This window comes from Ictidomys tridecemlineatus, chromosome 5 (genome assembly GCF_052094955.1).
Source record: "Ictidomys tridecemlineatus isolate mIctTri1 chromosome 5, mIctTri1.hap1, whole genome shotgun sequence".
Lineage (NCBI taxonomy): Eukaryota > Metazoa > Chordata > Mammalia > Rodentia > Sciuridae > Ictidomys > Ictidomys tridecemlineatus.
The window spans coordinates 173,411,699-173,430,279 of NC_135481.1; the positions used below are offsets into that span (position 1 = coordinate 173,411,699).

Sequence of the window (18,581 nt, forward strand, 5' to 3'; positions counted from 1 at the left end):
TGCTTCCTGCATTCACTACCAACAACTATGACAAATACTGATCAATGCTTTGCTCCCTACTTAAAGTTGGATGAAGGTGAGAAAGTTTGATTTTGCTTATCATGTTACTCCAGAGCGAGCACAGTATCAACAAATGAACCCACAATAATTCTGCTGAGCAAGAAAGACTTCCAGCAGGGTGAACGCCTATAATCCCAGTGATTAGGAGAAGCCAGGACGATCGAGTTCAAAGCCAGCCTCAGCAAATAAGCAGAGTTCTAAGCAACTCAGTGAGACCCTGGGCTCAGTCCCTGGTACTGAAATAAAGAGACTATTCATTACTATGTTCTTTATAGTGTCTAAAATGGAGACACTATTATCTAAAGTAGGAGAATGGTTAAATTATGGTCTATATAATGTGCTGTCATAAGATCACTGAAAACCACATATTCCAAGTATGATGAGGAGATGCTCAGACCAGCATGGAGTGAAAAGAGCAGAAGATCAGTTAGTCTTCACTAGTGAGAAGACCAGTGAGAAGAGCAGTTAGGTGACCTGTGACCACAGTCAGATCTAAACACTAGAGAATTGGATGTGTGAACTGGAGGGTTAGGATTAGGCCACGCTTATTTCCTGAAGTATTATAGCTTTTTTTTTTTTAATATTTATTTTTTAGTTCTTGGCGGACACAACATCTTTGTTGGTATGCGGTGCTGAGGATCGAACCCGGGCCGTACACATGCCAGGCGAGCGCGCTACCGCTTGAGCCACATCCCCAGCCCCCAGCTCTTTTGCATTTATTACTTGATGGGGTGCGATGGGGTATTCCTGAAGAACTTATAAAATTCAACCCCAATACAACACCCTCTCAAGAGACTTCCCTATGCTTCCCAATTTGTCTCCAACAATCCCACCTATCTCTTCATCAAGACTTGGGGGGAGATAACAAGCCCTTACTTCTCACCAACCCTTCATTTCTCCCCCCAATTCTCCAGAGCCCACCCAGGGCCCAGGATGACAAGAGAGCACTCACCTAGTTTAAAAACACCCAAGATGTTCAGCCCTGAATTTTAAGCAGCACATGTGACCTGGTCCATTCTGGTTTCAAGTTCAAAGGCATCAGGCCGGTCCTGTGGGTTAGCAGCTAACATATCTTTCAAGAGCTGCTTGATCCCCTCAGACATGGAAGTCCTACGTTTCTGGGGGATGTGCAACTCCATCTTTGGGTTTTCTAGCAGCGCCTCACCGACAGGGACGATCTCAGTGCCCTGTTTAATGTAGGTCCCCAGGAGCTCCTTCTTGGTCTCAGAGTCAATGAAAGTGATTCTTTCTATCATTGCCCAGATGATAATGCCTAGGGCAAAGATGTCCGCCTTGGCCGTGTAGTGTCCCTCCCAGACTTCAGGGGCCATGTAGAAGTCTGAGCCACAGGCTGAGGACAGCCAGTATTTATTCACATTCACATTTTTGTTGTCTTGATTGCCCTCTTTGCCTCGAGGTGCCAGCCCAGCACAGACCTTGCTCAGTCCAAAGTCCGCCACCTTGAGGATGGGGGTGCCAGAGCGCTCTGTGATGAGGATGTTGTCTGGTTTTAGGTCCCTGTGTACGATGTGGTTTTTGTGCAGGAAGGCAATGGCGCTCGTGAGCTGTAGCATGAAGCTTTTGTTGGTGGCTGGGTCCGGCCTCCGAGACAGAACGTATTGATTCAGGTCTCCACCTTCACAGAACTCCATGACAAACCAGAGATAGCAGGGCTCCTCGGCACAGCCCAAGATCCTCTCTCCTAAACCAAAGGACAGGAAAGAGTGTGAGACGGACATGTTCACATCACTTTGGAACCAAAGAATGCACTACGTTAAAGTTAAGAGAGTGTGTGACAAATAACTCCTCCAATTCTCCAACTGTTGGCACCAAGCCAATTCTAGACATTGAGGAGTTTCTACCCACACAGGGCAAGTCTAGGGATGGCACAGGGAGCAGGGACAGGTGTCAAGCACCTGGGGTGTGGAGGCCTGGGTAGCTCAGTCAGGTTCATTGCTACATGGTTGACTGGGAAGCCATTTTTTCCTTTACTCTTTCTGAACAGGGAGCATCATGCATTCATACCTCCCAGGGCTGCTGGGAAGAGGAGACAAGGAAAAGCACGGGAACAGGCTATAGAGCGTTCGTTGTTCCCTGCTTCTATCATCACTGTTACTCCACACCAGGCAAATGCCCCTCCCTTCTTTGTGTGAGGACTCTATTGTCGTAGGGAGAATGGCACAATATTTCAGAACCCCTTCCAGCCCAGCAGTATCTTCTGCTAGCCCTGTACACCTAGTACAAATCGGGAAGGCAACACATGCCTGGCTCTTCAAAGCTGAGTTTCAAGGAGGCAGGTACCCAGGACAGCAACCACTAGAAGCCGCGAGTCAGAAGAAGGTCAACCTCATCAACAATGGAGAGAGGGCAGGCCTTGCCAGAGGTGAAGGAGTCAGAAGGGGCAGGACCCAATTACCCTTTAAAGGTCAGACAGTGGATCAGAAGAGGAAGTAAGAAGGTAATTGTGCTGAGAGGGCACAGACAATGGACACAGAAATGAACCACAGGAGGGGATAAACAAGTCCCAGTATGATGTTGCCATCCTCCCAATGACAGGAGCTGCACCTCCTCTGCCAGAGGCTGCTTTTCATGCCACCCCAGACAGCCCTGACATTACCAGACATAACCAAAGCACGTGGCCTAGCAAGGGCCAGAGGTCTGGAGTTCAAGGTTGAACTTTGGTTATTTGACAAAAGCTTTAGGTTTTGACCCTAACATACCTCACTTTCCCTACGATTATATAATTTATTTGTTTATATTATTCATAAAGTAATACAGGTAGTGCCAGTCTAGGGCAGATGGCTTCCTTTTTTAAAAAATCAGTTGTTTCCCCTCTCATAATCCTCTTTCTAGGTCACTGGCAAGCAAGCTGAGGCTCTCTACCTAAAAACACTGCAAAATGAAGCAGTGACCTAAAGCCCCAATCCATCTAGACTCTGGAGAAAGAATGCCAGAAAGGAGAAGATTAAAAAGTCATCAGATTCCTTTTGCAAAGGCCACATCAGAAAACAGTGAAACTTCTGGTGGGGAAATGAAGGGTGGGGAATGATGATTATTTTATATACAAAGTTCGTAACTATGGTAACTGATGGGGAAAAAAGAAAACAAGTCTACCAAACAGACCATAATGTCGGTCTAGGTTACAAGAATCTGGGGAAAGAAAAAAGAGGGGGGGGCTCAAAAAAGTGCCTGAAGTCAGTGTGTAGGTGGGGCAGATGGGACCCCTGGACTGAAGGCCCTGCTCTGAGGAGTGAGCCAACCTCAAGAGATGCTGAAGGAGGGGCTGCGTGTGGGGAAGGGAAACGTTGGACAGAAGCATTTTTAGGAGCCGAAATGGCATCTGTGACAGAATGGAAAACCTGGGAGCCAGCTACTTGTCCCAGAGACAGAACTACTCTGAACACGCAAGGGCCTTGGGTTTATTTCAGAAGCTGGAGCCCCACAGCTGCCCACCAGAAAAAAGAGGTTAGAATTCCAGCCCTCATTTCAGGTACACTGCCTGCCTGGGCCTCCTGGCTACTTAGGACCAGAGGGAAGGAGGGGACACGGACGGCACCCCACACGTGGGGCATTTCTATGGTGAAGCGAGTCTGGGTGCAGACCCCAACTCTACCCACTGGCTCGCTAGGTGGACTTTTAATTTAAGGGAAAAGCGAGGTAAAGAAAATGGTTAGAGGGGCTGGGGAAAGAAAGCAAGCGGTAGCACGCTCGCCTGGCATGCACGGGGTGCTGGGTTCGATCCTCAGCACCACATAAGAATAAAATAAAGATGTTGTGTCACCCGAAAACTGAAAAATAAATGTTAAAAAAATTCTCTCTCCTCTCTTAAAAATAAAAAAGAAAGAAAGAAAGGAAGGAAGGAAGAAAATGGCTAGAAACCTGGTCTCTGAACCCAAGTGTCAAATCTTTTTTGGTGGCTGTCTTCTCATCGATCAAACAGAATACACCTACAGTGCACAATTGCCACGAATGAAATCAGATTATATGAAATACATTTTGCAGAGGATAAAGACACTTTGAAGGAATCACTCACTGACCATCACTAACCTTCTCCTTGCCACCCACCCCAACCAGGGCCTTGGAAGTCATGATTTCAATAATCTCAGGGCTGTAGGCCACAAAATAAAGTTCTCACATGTTAGGTAGAAGATCAGAAGTGAATAATTCCATCATATTTCTTGTGGGGAGGGGGGTTAACAATTGAGACCTATGTTCTAGCTAGTTCAGGCTGCTTTTATTTGGGGTGACCCCTGTACCTAAAAAGACCCCCATCTCTGTCAAATGTATGCCAGAATTGTTAACTACAGCCACCAAACAAGCTTTCACAACCAAGTCCTTAAGATATAAGTGAATGTGCACCTTAAGGGCAGCCCAAAAGCCATTCTACACTTGCCTGACTTCCCAGGGAATCTCCTTCTCTGGCCAGCCAAGGCCCTAGTTTATTTTAATTTTTATTAAATTAGACCAGATAAAGGAACAACCTGTGGCTCAACTTATATTTGGCCATGAGAAATGCTAGCTCATTTTACAAATGCTGAGATAGGGGGTTAGATTTCTTAGTTCTCCAACCTCCCAGAGGGACCTACAGTGATTTACCAAATGTGCACTGGAAAACAGAAAATTGTCAAGCTATCGGGGATTACTGAACAGATTCTGAAATGACACCAATTTCTAAAGACCAAAATGGTGCAGTGGTCCATCAGTCAGAGCAGGGACTGATGTCAGGTGATCAATGAAATTTTAGTTCAGGACTATCTCAGAGCATCTAGTGGGTCCGCATCCTCACCTGTGGTTATTTTCCGAGATTCAAGATGGACAACTGGAATAGGCAACTCTTATAATGCAAGGCCAGTCTGGCAACTTAGTGAGACCCTGTCTGAAATTTTTAAAAATTTAAGAAAGAGCTGGGGAGGCAGCTCAATGATAGAGTGCCCCTGGGTTCAATCCTTAGTACTAGGGCAGTGGGGAGGGGGAGGGAGGATTAAGAGTTAAAAATTGAGCTTCTGCTGGGCATGGTGGCTCACGCTGTAATCCCAGCAGCTCAGAAGGCTGAAGCAGGAAGATCATAAGTTCAAAGCCAGCCTCAGCAACAGTGAGGCACTGTCTCTAAATAAAATACAAAATAGGGCTGGGGATGTGGCTCAGTGGTCAAGTGCCCCGAGTTCAATCCTTAGTACAAAAAAAAAAAAAAAAAAAAAAAAAAAAAAAGTTGAGCTTCCTTTCTAGAGAGGGAGAAAACATTTGAGAATGTTACATTGGAAGTAAGAATTTGAGGAAATGAACCCGAGCACTCACTGGGTTTCAGACACTATTTTCCAATGTCATTACATGAGCCACCTCATCTCACTGAGTTCTGTACTTTTTCTAGGTGGGGAAATAAAGGGTGAGAAAGGCTAAGTACCTGCTCAAGAAGAGCACTACCGGGAGTGGATGGGTAGGATCTGAGCCTCCACAGCCAAGTCCATCTAATAGATAAGGCTGTCTCCCAGTTTGCAGAGAGCCAAGTCATGTACTTTGATTAAAGAGGCAGGCTCACCTTTGGGATAGTTCCCTCAAGTCTGATAGCAGGCGGCCACAAAATAATTTTATATTTCAAAACATTCTACATCATAGTTCACAAGAAGATAGAGAAAACACTAAACAAACCAAAGCAGGTGCAAATAAATTAGTGAAATCTTTCAATAAAATGTGGCATGCATGGCCGGGTACAGTGGCGTATGCCTATAATCTCAAGAGCTTGGGAGGCTGAGACAGGAGATCACAAGTTTAAAGCCAGCCTCAGCAAAAGCGAGCTGCTAAGCAACTCAGTGACACCCTGTTTCTAAATAAAATACAAAACAGAATATGCCTCAGGGTCAAGTGCCCCCCGAGTTCAATCCCCAGTAGCTCCCTGAAAAAAAAAAAGTGGCCTGTTTACTGAGAAACTTGAGGCCAGCAGTGTGAGCTTTGGGAAAGCAAGCACCTCCTAAAAAGAGATACAAAACACCCTGTAATTTATAAGCCAATTCCCAAGGCACCTCCAGAGGCAGGATGTCCAGTTTCTCATCTATTCCATTCAAACATTTCCTGAGCACACATGGCTTATCAGGCCCAAGATGAGAGACAGTTAAGATGCAGTCTCAGCCCCTACAAAGGCTGCTGGCTGGGAGAAGCACGATGTCTACAACTATAAGAACTAGCAAGGCCCAGTTCTGCCTGAGGAGTGGGGACAGAAAGAGAGAAAGGCAGGCTGAGAACAACTAAAGAGACTCTTCAGCTGTCTTCTAGGATAATGAAGGAAGGGACACAGCTAGGGACACAGGAGTCCAGAGAGTCAGAAGAGACTCAGTGTTGGGCAGAGTGAGGATGGAGATGTTCTGGGGCAGATGGAGATGCCAAGAAACAGGAAGTGAATCAAAAGTCTCAATGTATTTTAGAAAAATATATTGCTCACTGAGTCTAAGAAGTCATCAATTTTAAATATGCCACTTAAGCCCTTCTAGGCTGTTGACAACATTATGACATACCACGGACTAAGTCAACTTCTCATTTCAGGGATGGTAACAAATGTTTAGAGGAGTCTCCGTCTTAGATACAATGCAACAAGTTCTCTTTGGAGGCATGAGGGGATAGAGATGGAAGATAGGCAAGATAGATTCTCCAACCAGAACTGAGGGCAGGCAAGAGAGAAGGAGCAAAGGGCTATGAGAGACACTTGGAGGTTTAGGATCAACAGAATTTAGTGATTCACCTCATTTGATGGAAGCAAAGTCAGAGTGCTCTGGCCAATCTTCTCTTCCTACTCCACACTCCCATATATTCTGAGTTACACGCCTCTTTATAGGTGAGGAAACTAAGGCTCAAAAAATAAGCAACTTGCCCATCTATGGTCCCATGGCTGGTGAGGGGCAGGACCTAGTTTCCACAGCATGGACCTTCAGGGTGCTCTACTATTGTCTCTTAGTGCCCCAGAAGAATCTCATACCTGGGCATTCCGATTCCCCTGCTGGCACAAGCTCCTAGGTAGACTCATGCATGCACAGAGGAATCTGATGTCAATCAAGGCCCTAGTGTTGATGGTCCAAATAAGCAATATGCAGATTCTCTTTAGGGGACAATTATGATTTTGACCTAAATGTGTTGGAATGATAGCAATTTGGTAGGATGTATTAAAAATACTTAATCTATTTGATATAAAAATCCCATTCTAAAGCCGGGCACACTGATGCACCTCTGCAATCCTAGAAGCTTGGGAGGCTGAGGCAAAAAAAAGGATTGCAAGTTCAAAACCAGACTCAGCAACATGAGGCGGTCAGCAACTGAGACCCTTAGTTGCTGTAAAAAAAAAAAAAAATTACAAAATAGGGCTGGGGATGTGGTTCAGTGCTCAAGTGCCCCCCCCCCAGTTCAATCCCTGGAACCCACTCCGCCATCATATTCTAGCCAGACACAGGGTGCACCTCTGAGATTCCAGAGACTCAGGAGACTGAGGCACGTTTGGGGCCAGACTTGGCCACTTAATGAGACCCTATCTCAAAAAGTAAGAAAAGGGGCTGGGGATGTAGCTCAGTAATAAAGCACACCATCGGTTCAATCCACAGTAGCAAAAATAAATAAGATTTCATTCTAGGAATTTATTCCAAAAGTACTCCCCAAAATTAAAACACAAAACAAACAACTCCACCACCAACAAGACACCCTAAACACCAAGGACACCCAGAACTGGTAATCCATATAGCATAATAAAAGTAATCGAGAACAACTATATCTAAGAATGGTCACAGTTAATTATGGTATTTGGTTGAATGCTCAAGGGTCATGTTATATGTCAACAAAAACTTAAGACTTTAGTCTTTTGACTAAAGAGAAAGTTATATAACACATCATAGGCAAGTTTTAATGTGAAGAGGAAAAAGGGGCAGAATAGTATATAGTTATGTTTAAGAAAAAGATGTAGTTTGAGTAAGTTATGACAATCCTTGCTTTTGATTAAAATCTTAAAAGTGATTCAGTTCAAGATCAGTTCTGACAAGCTAAAGGCAAGGACCCATCACATCTTCCCAAGAACAATGAGTATAGAAACCAATTCTGCTGCCCAATCTCAATCATTTAGGCTGTGCCACGACACTATAAAAACAGCTGGGTACCATGTCAACACCATGGGGTGTGCCAAAATTACTTCCTAAAATTAGTTATATAGATCTGCTTTCAATGGTTGCCAGGCAAGAAACAGTGTCCTACAGAGGCCAAGAATGAACCTGCAGGCCTGGTATCAACGTTTTTCCTCTGGCCCCTTCTTTCCATATGACCCAAGATCCTAAGACTCTGTTTCACTCTCCATAAACTGGGAAGAACACTGCCTCCGATGGGCTGTTGTAAGGCTTGTGATATCTGGAGCACCTAGCATAGTGCCTAGACATTAGAGCAGACAACTTCTGGGTGTTAATTATTTTAAGGTCTCTGGACACCAGTGGTAGTCATCCCATATGACCATATTTGTCATACAATGGCATATCAAGACTGAAAAACTGAAGAGAACATCTGTTTACAAATCTAGAGCTCTATCCTTCACTAGGGTCATACTGGACAAGTTACTTGACATTGATGGTTCTTGATTTTTCTCATTTGTAACATCAGGTTACAAAAACACCAATTTCTCAGGAGAGGATTAAATGAAAAAAAATGAATATAAAAATACTGTGGGGACCTAGCCTTCATCACTTGAACATTACTGGGGGTCTGGTTAAAGTGTGTACTCTACCAGCCAAGCAGAGTGGGAATAATCCACAATAGTCTTGGCTCAAGAATTTCACCATTTGCCACATATCCAAGCCTTGGCTTCTGCAAGGGTCATTTCTGACCTTTACAATTCATCCCTCTTCCCTCAACTAGTCCACATCTCCAGCAGCTGGTTCCCTACAACACCTCAGATGTTTCAGTGAAGTCACATCTACTGTACCATAACCATCTCCTCCGTTAGTCTGAGCACTCATGGAGGAATGAAACCAAGTCCTAGCGTTCCCCCAATATACTGCGTGCCCATAATAGGTGTTAGATAATGGGTAAAATTAACCAAGTAAAAATCATGAGCTGGAGAGGCTTTAAAAAAAAAAAACAGGAAAAAAGTAGAAGTGAAGCTGAACAGTGAAACAGGATCTCAAGTCGACTTTCTATTTACCCTCACCCGACCCTTGTCTTCACAGTAATCAGGTGAAGTCTTTTCTTTCATTACTGTGAGGCTGAGGATCAGCAAGGGGGCCTACGGACAGCTACTCCCTCTCACCTATCCATTGTGAAACATGTCAGGAACAACCCACAAACCAATCAGTGACAAGAGCCAATGGAAATAAGGATCTTCATTCTTGAGTTTGCAGAACTGAAAAGTATATGGTGACAGGTGTTTGATTAGGATCAGATAGATCTCCTTCTGCCACAAACCTCCTGTGAGAAGGTACCCATCAACTCAGATCACTCATTTCCTACACCGACTGCCCCCTATATCAGCTCCTGGCAAGCTGACCCTTTAAAGAGTGATGGTCACTTACCTTCTGATTGTCTAGCTCATTGTAATAAATAAAAAACCACCACCTGCGTTTCCACTAATTGACTTTAGTCAAGTATGCAAGGAGCAGGAGCCCACGTGTGGTAACTAAGGCATGCAGAATGTGTAAACTAAAGACAATTAGGTCAGGATCCAGAATTTGAGTCACTCAGGAGGGTTCCTAGTCTGAAGGATACAACCAAAGGCTAACTTCAAGGTGAAATGAGTTCTACTAGGAAGTTGGGCTCTCCTTGAGAGTTGGCACTATAAAAAGCCTTACCCAATGCAACCCCAATTAACCAAAGCTCTCAATTAAATAAGAGTCATTTCTATCTCCTGGGGCTGGTACCTAAAAATTCCCAATGCACATAGAAATCAAGCAGTCAGTAGCAAAAGAGGATCCACGGTTGCCCCAAGACATTCAAGAATAGACCAGAGGCACATAAGCGTCCCTGGCAGCTGAGACACATGGACAGACCAAAAGAAATCAGCAGTGCCCCAAACATTGATGAATAAATAATTAAACAATAACCATTAGCTCCCAAGTATGATTATGCCCATTTTAAAAATGGCATTAAAAAAAAAGAATAAAGAAAAAAAGAACAACTCAGAATTTAAGCCATTTGCCCCAGCTGTCAAGCCCATAGCAGTTAAAAAAGCAGACTCAAGTCGGAATGCCTGTGCTGGAATCCTGGCTTGGTTACTTGCCTAGCTGTTTCTCAGTGGACCATTTCATTAACCTCAGTTGCTTCACCTATAAAAGATAATCAGAATGCTGACTTTAAAATATGGTTCTAAAAGCTAAATGAAGTTAACAGGTATAAAGCAGAGTACCAGGCACATACCAGCATAAGTTTTAGCTCATATTAAGAGGGTGAAATCTGGACTAAAACTAGACTCCAAGTTCAGCATTCCATAAATCCCATTAACTTACAATACTACTTTTATCTGTCAAGGTAGCCAAAGATCACCTTCCAGCCCAGTTTACCTGGGGACTCTATAAACTGAAAGCCTAAGCAACAGTAGAGAATTCAGAATTGCTTTCCAGGAGCCTGGGCAAGGGGGCGGCCCTGCCCTGCTAAGCCCCCACGTTTCCCCAGACACTCAGTAGTGTAAAAGAGCTCGCAGGCACCCCAACCATTTGAAGACCCTGGCCTCCCCCACACTAGTTCTTTGCTCAGCTACTTGTGTTCCCTCCTCCCCGATACCTCGAACTTAACTCCAAGAGAGAACCTGTTTTCCAGGCTGTCATCACTTATAACCCTGCATCATTCTGTCCATCTGGGCATGCGTATGCTTCGTGGGGCAAGTTCTGTGCACAGTCCCTTCTAGTATCACAGCCCAGACCACAGCGGCCATTCTGTTGGTAAGCAAGCAAGGCTACTTCCCAGCGGCCTAGGTTCCCACATCAAGCTACCTAAAGGAAACTCGAGTCATACATCAAACAACTGGTAAAGCAGAAATAGATCTTTTAAAGTTGGGGATAAGCTCTTTTAAACTTCTAGGTTTATCAGTCTTGAGAGTTGGTCCTGATTTTACTTTATGTCTGGGAAGAGAGCCTCTCACTTGCTGTTTGTCAGAAGGATTTAGAAGGACAGTTTCAGAGTTTGTGACAGCCAGGCTTGCCTGCTGTCTTCTAAGTGACAGTGATCTTGAACTTTGTTTTAGGTCCAATCAGGACAGGGTCATGTAGCAATAAAAAGCAGGGGAATAAAAGCAAATTGTGATGCCTTAATTCCTCTTTTATGTGAAAAGTACTTCAAAGCTAAACAAAGACACAGATACCAACTCATCACCCAAGTAATTTATAGGACTGTTTTTAAAAGTTTTAAAAAGTCCCCCTTTAAAAGGCTGGTTTCAGTGCTGCCACTAACTCATTTTTGGCAAGTCCCGTTCCTGAGCTTCAATTTCCTTCCTTGTGAAACTCAGGCCAAATCAGACATAAGACTCTTCTGACTCTATAGCTTCTGTTTTTACATAGTGCTTCTAGGTAGAACTTGGTTTGTCCTTACTCAGAAAGGAAAGATGTGAGCACAGAGTTTACCAAAGCAGGATAGGGGGAGAAGACCAAGAACACTGTAAAAAATTTCCTTCTTTCTTAGTTTTGGGTTATTTATACTTCAAGTAATTTCTTGAGACTATAGACATGCCTTTGGTACATTCACTTGGCAGCTGAAGGGGGAAAAATAACCAATCTACTGGCCCAACAGTAAATTAGACTGCACTTGGTCTCTGCCTATACTTACCCTTGGGTCCTTTTTCTGGAGCCCATCTTCTCCTCTAACTCCTGATTATCTCTAAATTCTAATGATCTCTACAAAGCTAATGAGCTAACCTGCCATTTCCTCAGTGATCTTGCTCACCATGCAAGTCTTCTACAGTCCTCGGACTTTACAATAAGTTAGCAAGATTATTTTGAGGGTAGGGTAGTGGTTGTACTATCCCTTCAAATACCACTGTAGGGGCCCAGTAAAAAAAAAAAAAAAAAAATATGGGCATCAGCTTCCACTGAGACTTCAAGGCAGATTATCATCACTTTGGTCTAATTTCAAAATCATTCTAAATTGCAGGAGATGGAGCAGAGGGTGGCTGTGAAGGACTTTTCTGTTTAACAGAGTAGATTAGGTTATCTCTAGGATTCCCTCCAGTTCTGACATTACTGGTCAGGATCGGCAGGCTGTAAACCCAGGACCCTGTGTCAGATCATGACCACTAAATCTTGGAAGCTTGAGTCAGGAAAATTAACCTGGAGATATTTGGATCTTTGTTCTCCACTTTTAATATCACACAGGCAAAATAATCACCTGTTTATTACTTGCAAAATTAACAGACAATAAAGACTGTCAGGGGCTGGGATTGTTGCTCAGGCGAGCGCTCTACCGCTAGCACAAGTGAGACCCGGGTTCGATCCTCAGCACCACATAAAAATAAAGGCATTGTGTTGTGTCCATCTACACCTAAAAAAATAAATATTAAAAAAAAAGATTGTCATTTTCATAAGCTGAGCAAATACATTTTCTTCACTGAGCCCAGAACATTGTAGAGAATCAAATATTTTGAAGACTCTAAATAAGTAAAAGGGACAATATCAAGTATGTGACCTAAAGCAAAATATTTCATTTCTCTAGTTTTAGTTTGCAAAGCCAGGATGAAAATACCAGAGATTTTGTCAAGTTGGTGTTTCTAACACAGTTAATAAGATGTGTTCCATGGTCAGGTTTGGGAAACTTCAAGAACATGAATCACAGCACCTCATGCCAGTAATTCTTGCCACTCAGGGGGCTGAGGCAGGAGGACTAAGTTCAAGGCCAGCCTGGGCAACCTAAAGAGGCCCTCTCTCAAAAAATAGATAGGTTTGGGGTAGAGAGCCCCTGGGGGTTCAATTCCCAGTACCAAGCAAAAAAAAAAAAAAAAAGACGGGGAAGTAGAGGGGGTTCAGAATGTAGCCTGAATTCACTGAGGTCGTGAATTTCTCCTTATCTGGAGCACTTATTGCTATTCCCAGTTTACACAGCAATTCTATGACCTTAGGGATAAAAGCATGCTCCTCACAGGTTTTAGATAACTTGTCCCAAGTCCTGTGCACTAGTTCAGTACTGAATATTAAGTCCAACCCCAAAGCCCATGGTATTAACTACTATTCTCTGCTGCTTCTGATCACTGTGGAATTCTTAAAAATTCTAGCTGAATGGTAAATTTAAAAGTATTTATTTTGGGAGAGTAAGCAAGGACTGTAAATTGAGGTTAAAGTTTTAAAATTGGCATCCGTGAAATAAAGGTAAGGGATTGTTTGGCAACGCAAAATTCCCACATCTCACAACAGTCCTGAAGTATGAAATCCAGAACATTCATTAACCATGGTGAAAACACCTGAGAAAGGATGACTTAAAAATAAGTGATTGGGCTGGGGATAGAGCTCAGCTGGTAGAGTGCTTGCCTCACGAGCACAAGGCCCTGGGTTCAATCCCTAGCAAAACACACACAAACACAAACACACACACACACACACACACACACAAAAGAGATGAGCTCCTGGATCACAGGCAAAGAAAAAGAAATGTCCCAAGAGTCTTTTCAAAAACAAAAGAATTCACTCTGGGGAAAAGGTGGGCTTTTCAGAATTAAAGGGGCAGGTACTGACATAAAGATATAAGTCTATTTTGGAAAAGGGCCCCAGGTGATATGGTTCCACATCCAATCCATTGTCAAAACAACTAACTTGAAAACAGGACAAGGAATTCACTTGGCATAGACTAATGGGATTCTATAGTAAAATTGGGCAAAAGCTCCAAAGGAAAAAAAGAAAAAGACTTTAGGAAATCAGCCTACCCCACCACAAATCCTGCTTACTCTTAAAAGTTCATTCTTAGGTAGAAAAGTAGTATTACTCATTTTGAAAGGACTCAGACCTTGAAAGACATTCTGGGTCCACATAAGTATGAGAGGTACATTAAGAACAAGGAGTTATAGTCCAACTTCCCTTTCAAGCTGATTAACTTTAATCAAATTAAGTTCACCTCTAAGCCTTAATTTCTCTATTTATAGAAATGGGACAGAATTTACTTAAACATTATTACCTAAAATCACTCAGTGCTCAGACCATCCCTGAGACTCAGATTAATTTTCCCCTTGATTCTTCAGTCTCAGTGAGTCTCTCCACACTTTTCTAGCCCACTGTTCCTTTTACTCTATAAAGAGATCCTGGTTACTTGTTCCCAGAGGGCTACAAGCTCCTTGGTCCCACAGAGCCTAATTTTCTTTACAAGTAAAATTACTTCCCAGTCAGATTCTGAGGTTAGGAAAAAGATTGAGAATGCAAAAAGGCGGGAAAGACTCAGGTGGCTTGTATCTGACAGTTCTAGGTCCCCCTATAGGAGTTAAAGTCTTCTGGGGCATGCAGATTAATAAGACCGAAAAATCAACCCGGTTTCCTGACTACTCTGGGACGAAGGGCTGGGGGGGTGGGGGGTCTCGGAGGAAAACGCAGACTAGGAATGCAAGAGTTTGGGAGACAAGCTGGAGGATGTCAAGAAACCAGGAACTAGAGAGAGGATGGATAAAGTCATTTTTGCTTTCGAAGGAAAAAAAAACTCTAGGGGGTGAGGGCGCTCCCCACAGTTCTGCCAACAACTCAGAACAAGACTCCTACCCCTCCCCATCAGCTCTTATAGGTAGCAGACATTTAAAAAATAAAGCGGGCACACTAAGTACCAAGATAATGATCAGCGTTTAAGTGAGCTTTTATTATGAAAATGCCAACTACCATTAGGGGCCCCAGGCTGATCTAGAGTATGGATAAGAGGGCCTCCCAATGCCTGGGCCTGGGAAAGGAGGGTGTGTCTGAGCCCAGGGTGACAGGACCAGGGCCTCGGGGCCCCGAGGACAGTGCGGCCGGGCGCTCCGGAGGGAGGGCAGGCGTCCCGGCCCCGCGTGGGCCCGGGGTGTCCCTACCTTTGAGCGAGGTCTCCACCAGGCGCAGGTAGAGCTGCGAGCTCTTGTTGCCGTGACTCATGCGCTGGGCTAGCCCGTTGCGCTGCAGGACGCACTCCTCAAACTGCACGACATTCTGGTGGCGCCGCTTGAGGCTGGTCAGGGCCCAGAATTCGGCCAGCGCCAGCTCCACGTTCTCGGGGGCATCGCAGCGGATCTTCTTGACCGCCACCCGGGCCCCGCTGCGCCCGGCCACTGCCTCGTAAACCACGCCGTAGCTGCCGCGCCCGATCTCCGCCAACAAGCTGTAGCGCGGCCGCGCAGACCCGCCGCCGCCCTCGGGCCGCCTCCTCGCCAGGTAGGCCTCGCCCGGGACCTCGGCCGCCACCGGATTCATGGCCTGGGCCGCCGCCGCCGGCCTCAGCTTCGCGCTGGGCGCCCGCGGCACTGGGCTTCGCCTTTTCCGCTCCAGGCTTTGTGTACCTCTGCGGGCGCCGTCCTCCTCCCCCGTTTCCATGGCTGCAGGCGGCGGGGGGAGCAGCAACGGTGCTGCCCGGGACCCCCCTGCCTCATCCCTCCGTCCGGCCCCGGGACGCGGAGGAGCGGGACCTTGGATTGTGACCTGTGGGCGAAAGAGTCAGTTGAACGATTAGGACCAGGCGGGGAGGCAAGGAGCGCAGGCCGCGGAGCGTCCCACCTCCTCCTCCACCGGCCGCCGCGGCCCCTTTAAGACAGAAGCCACCGCCGGGGATTGAACGGGGGAGGGGAGGGGAAAGCGGGAAAGACGGAACCACCAAGCCGTGGCTCAGAGGGTGAACCGGAAAGAAAAGCAAAAACTTTCCGCTTTTTCCGTTAAGTTATCGGGTAGGAATAGGAAAAACAAGAACTAGCAGCCTCCACGACGTATGAAAAGCGCCTTCAAGGAGGGATCCTGACTGTTCAAATATTCTTCCCTGATTGGTCTCCTTTGAGATCCCCCTCCCCGCCTCCTGCCCTGAGCGCTCCCGGGTGTAAACAGTCCATTGAATTAAGACCTAGCAGAGCCCCAAGGATCGACCCAAGTCCCCCAGGGCACCGGGTAAGGGAAACGGACTAAAAGTTCGGCCTCTCGGAGTGCGACACACCGAAGACCCCGTTTCCCGCCCCAGTCACCAAGGCAGCGGGCGGTAGCTCCAGAGCTGGCTCTCGCCTTTACTCCCCGGGCCCGAGCTTACCTGGCCGGCACCGTTCCACTTCCGGGCGGCCCGCCTTCCCCCTGGAGCCCTTGCCTGGGGATGGTCCGTTCCGGGCCGGAGCTGCCTCCGGGACCTAGTTTCGCGGGAGGCGGTGGCCCGAGTGAGGCGTACGACAGATCTCACAGATGCGCCGGTGGTGGCAGGGGCGCTCGCGGGGGAGGCCCAGGCTTCCAGGTTCCCGTGCCTCTCCACGTGTTCGCGCCAGCTGAGCCCTTTACATAACCTCTTTATATAAGCTGCACCTCCTGCTGCCGCTCGGGTCAGTGGAGATTCCTGGTGGCCCATCCCCCGGGAGGCCAGCCGAGTTCCGCGCCGCCCAGGTCTCGGCAAGGTCGACGCAGCCGTCGCCACCCAGCGCACCCGGGGACGCTAAGCCGGGGCCCAATCACCGGCGAGAACACCCGACCTACAAAAAATACGCGCCAAATTCCCGCGATTCGCGGCGGCCTCCCGGACTACGCAGCCGCCTGCGCACCGCAACCGCCTCTCCTCTCGAGAACTGCGTGAGGACTAACCGCCCGCGGTTGGTGCCTAATATATACTGATTGGATGATTGGATTCGTTAGTTTGATTGATTCCCAGCTCGGGCCTGGGAACCAACTGGGTTGGAATGCTCACTGTCACTCCTACTTACCAGCCCAGCCATCTCCGGCAAATCATGGCCCCACCCTGAACTTCAGTTTCCTCCTCAGCAAAATAAAATGGGCCTGCCTTCCCACCAAATGAAATGTGGTGGTTAATTGGGTGTGGGCCGACAGTGCTGGATGGAAGCTCCATTTAGGCACAGGTTTTTAAATATCTTGATCACTGCTTTGTACCCCATTATCTAGTAGGTGCCCCGTATTTGATAGTTGAAATCTTCAGATATTTACCGAATGTGCTATGTACCATTTTAAATCTCAGAGAAAAGTTCAGAGACAGTCTCTGTCTTAATGGAAGTTCTTCACCACTGGAGGAGACAAACCACTTGGGTTATTTGGGGCAAGTTAATCAACCTCCTGTCTTTGCTTTTCATCTATAAGAGTGGGACGATTCAAAGTGCTTATCCCCTTAAAGCACCTAGAACAGGACAGGTCTTGCACACAATAAAAATTAAGTATTAAACGCACAATGCAATATTGGCCAGTAATAAGCGTGACAGAGCTGTGGACAGGCCACTTCTGATAGTGTGTTCACTGAAAGGCTCTTTTATTTTTTGATAAAATTTCAAACGTATTCATAAATTGTAAGACTAGTAAAGAACTCTCATATACTTTTCAACCAGAAGAATGTTTAGTCTGCCAAATTTGCATCCTCTATATAATACATCCTTTTTCTTTAAAACCAAGAGTTTCTGACATTATATTCCTTGATCCCTTTATAGTTTTTCTGTATTTCCTAAGAGCAAAGGCGTTATCATACTATCTCAGTACAAAGATCAAAATCAGGAATTTTAACCAGAACCTTCTTTTATTTAATACACCTGTTCATATTTTAAGTTTTGCTAATTGTGGCAAGAATGCCCTTTATAGCTATTTCCTGGGTTCACTTGAATTCCATTGTCAGGTCTCTTTTACTTTGCTTTAATCCTGGCAAGGCAGTTAGCTACTTGGCCTTCCTTTGTCTTTCATGACCTTGACATTTTTGGAAAGTACTGGCGGGCTGTTTTGTAGAATGTCACTAAATTGGATTTGTCTGATATTTTCTCACAAGTAGATTTAGAATATGCACTTTTCAACAGGAATTTTACTGAAAGAAGGTTATGTCCTCAGCGTCTCACATCAAGAAGCACATGACATTGGCTTGTCCCAACATTGGTGATATTATTCTAGATCATTGGTTAAAGTTATGTCTGCTGAGATTCTCCACCATAAGTTTGCATTTTCTCTTTGTAACATTAAGTATTTTAGAGGAATATATTTTGAGACTAAATATTCTGTTCTTCACTAGATTCTCATCTACTGGTTTTAGCATTAATTGATGATTCTCATTTGGACAAATATATATTATATACATAATATATGTATATATGTATGTATATGTGCATATATATACAAGAGAAGGTCCAAATGTGACAAAATATAACAAATTTTATTATTTGGTTGAAAGTATGTGAGAGTTTTTTGCTATTCTTAAATTTTATGTGGACATTTGAAATTGTATCCAAAAAATAAATAAAGCTTGAAACAGTTCTTGTTAAAATGGTTGTGAAATGGTGATCAGGAGACCTTATATGAGCTTTTTAGGGCTTGCCATAACAAAATACCATAGACTGTGGCTTAAATGACATTTATGTACTCATGGTTCTAGAGCCTAGAAATCCAAAATCCATGGGCAGATCTGGTTTCTCCTGAGCC

At 45.2% G+C, this 18,581-nt stretch overlaps 1 protein-coding gene across 11 annotated transcripts in view; it reads right to left on the minus strand.

The window, feature by feature from the left end:
• The window catches only part of Stk35 (serine/threonine kinase 35), a 174,072-nt gene extending 157,307 nt beyond the window's left edge, over nt 1-16,765 (minus strand). For 5 of the 11 annotated variants that reach the window (XR_013439594.1, XR_013439596.1, XR_013439593.1 and 2 more), the window contains exons 1-2: nt 16,225-16,765; nt 15,032-15,632 (exon numbers count right to left, since the gene is read on the minus strand). Coding sequence is in view for 4 of the 11 variants with exons in the window: in XM_078051535.1 (XP_077907661.1) it covers nt 1,050-1,762; nt 15,032-15,632; nt 16,225-16,530 (1,620 nt within the window). In the remaining 7 variants the exon portion in view is untranslated. Of the gene's footprint in view, nt 1-1,012; nt 1,763-15,031; nt 15,633-16,224 lie in introns of all 11 variants that reach the window. The other 6 variants (XR_013439591.1, XR_002483460.3, XM_005320551.5 and 3 more) reach the window with 3 other exon arrangements.
• Nucleotides 16,766-18,581: the final 1,816 nt, after the last annotated feature.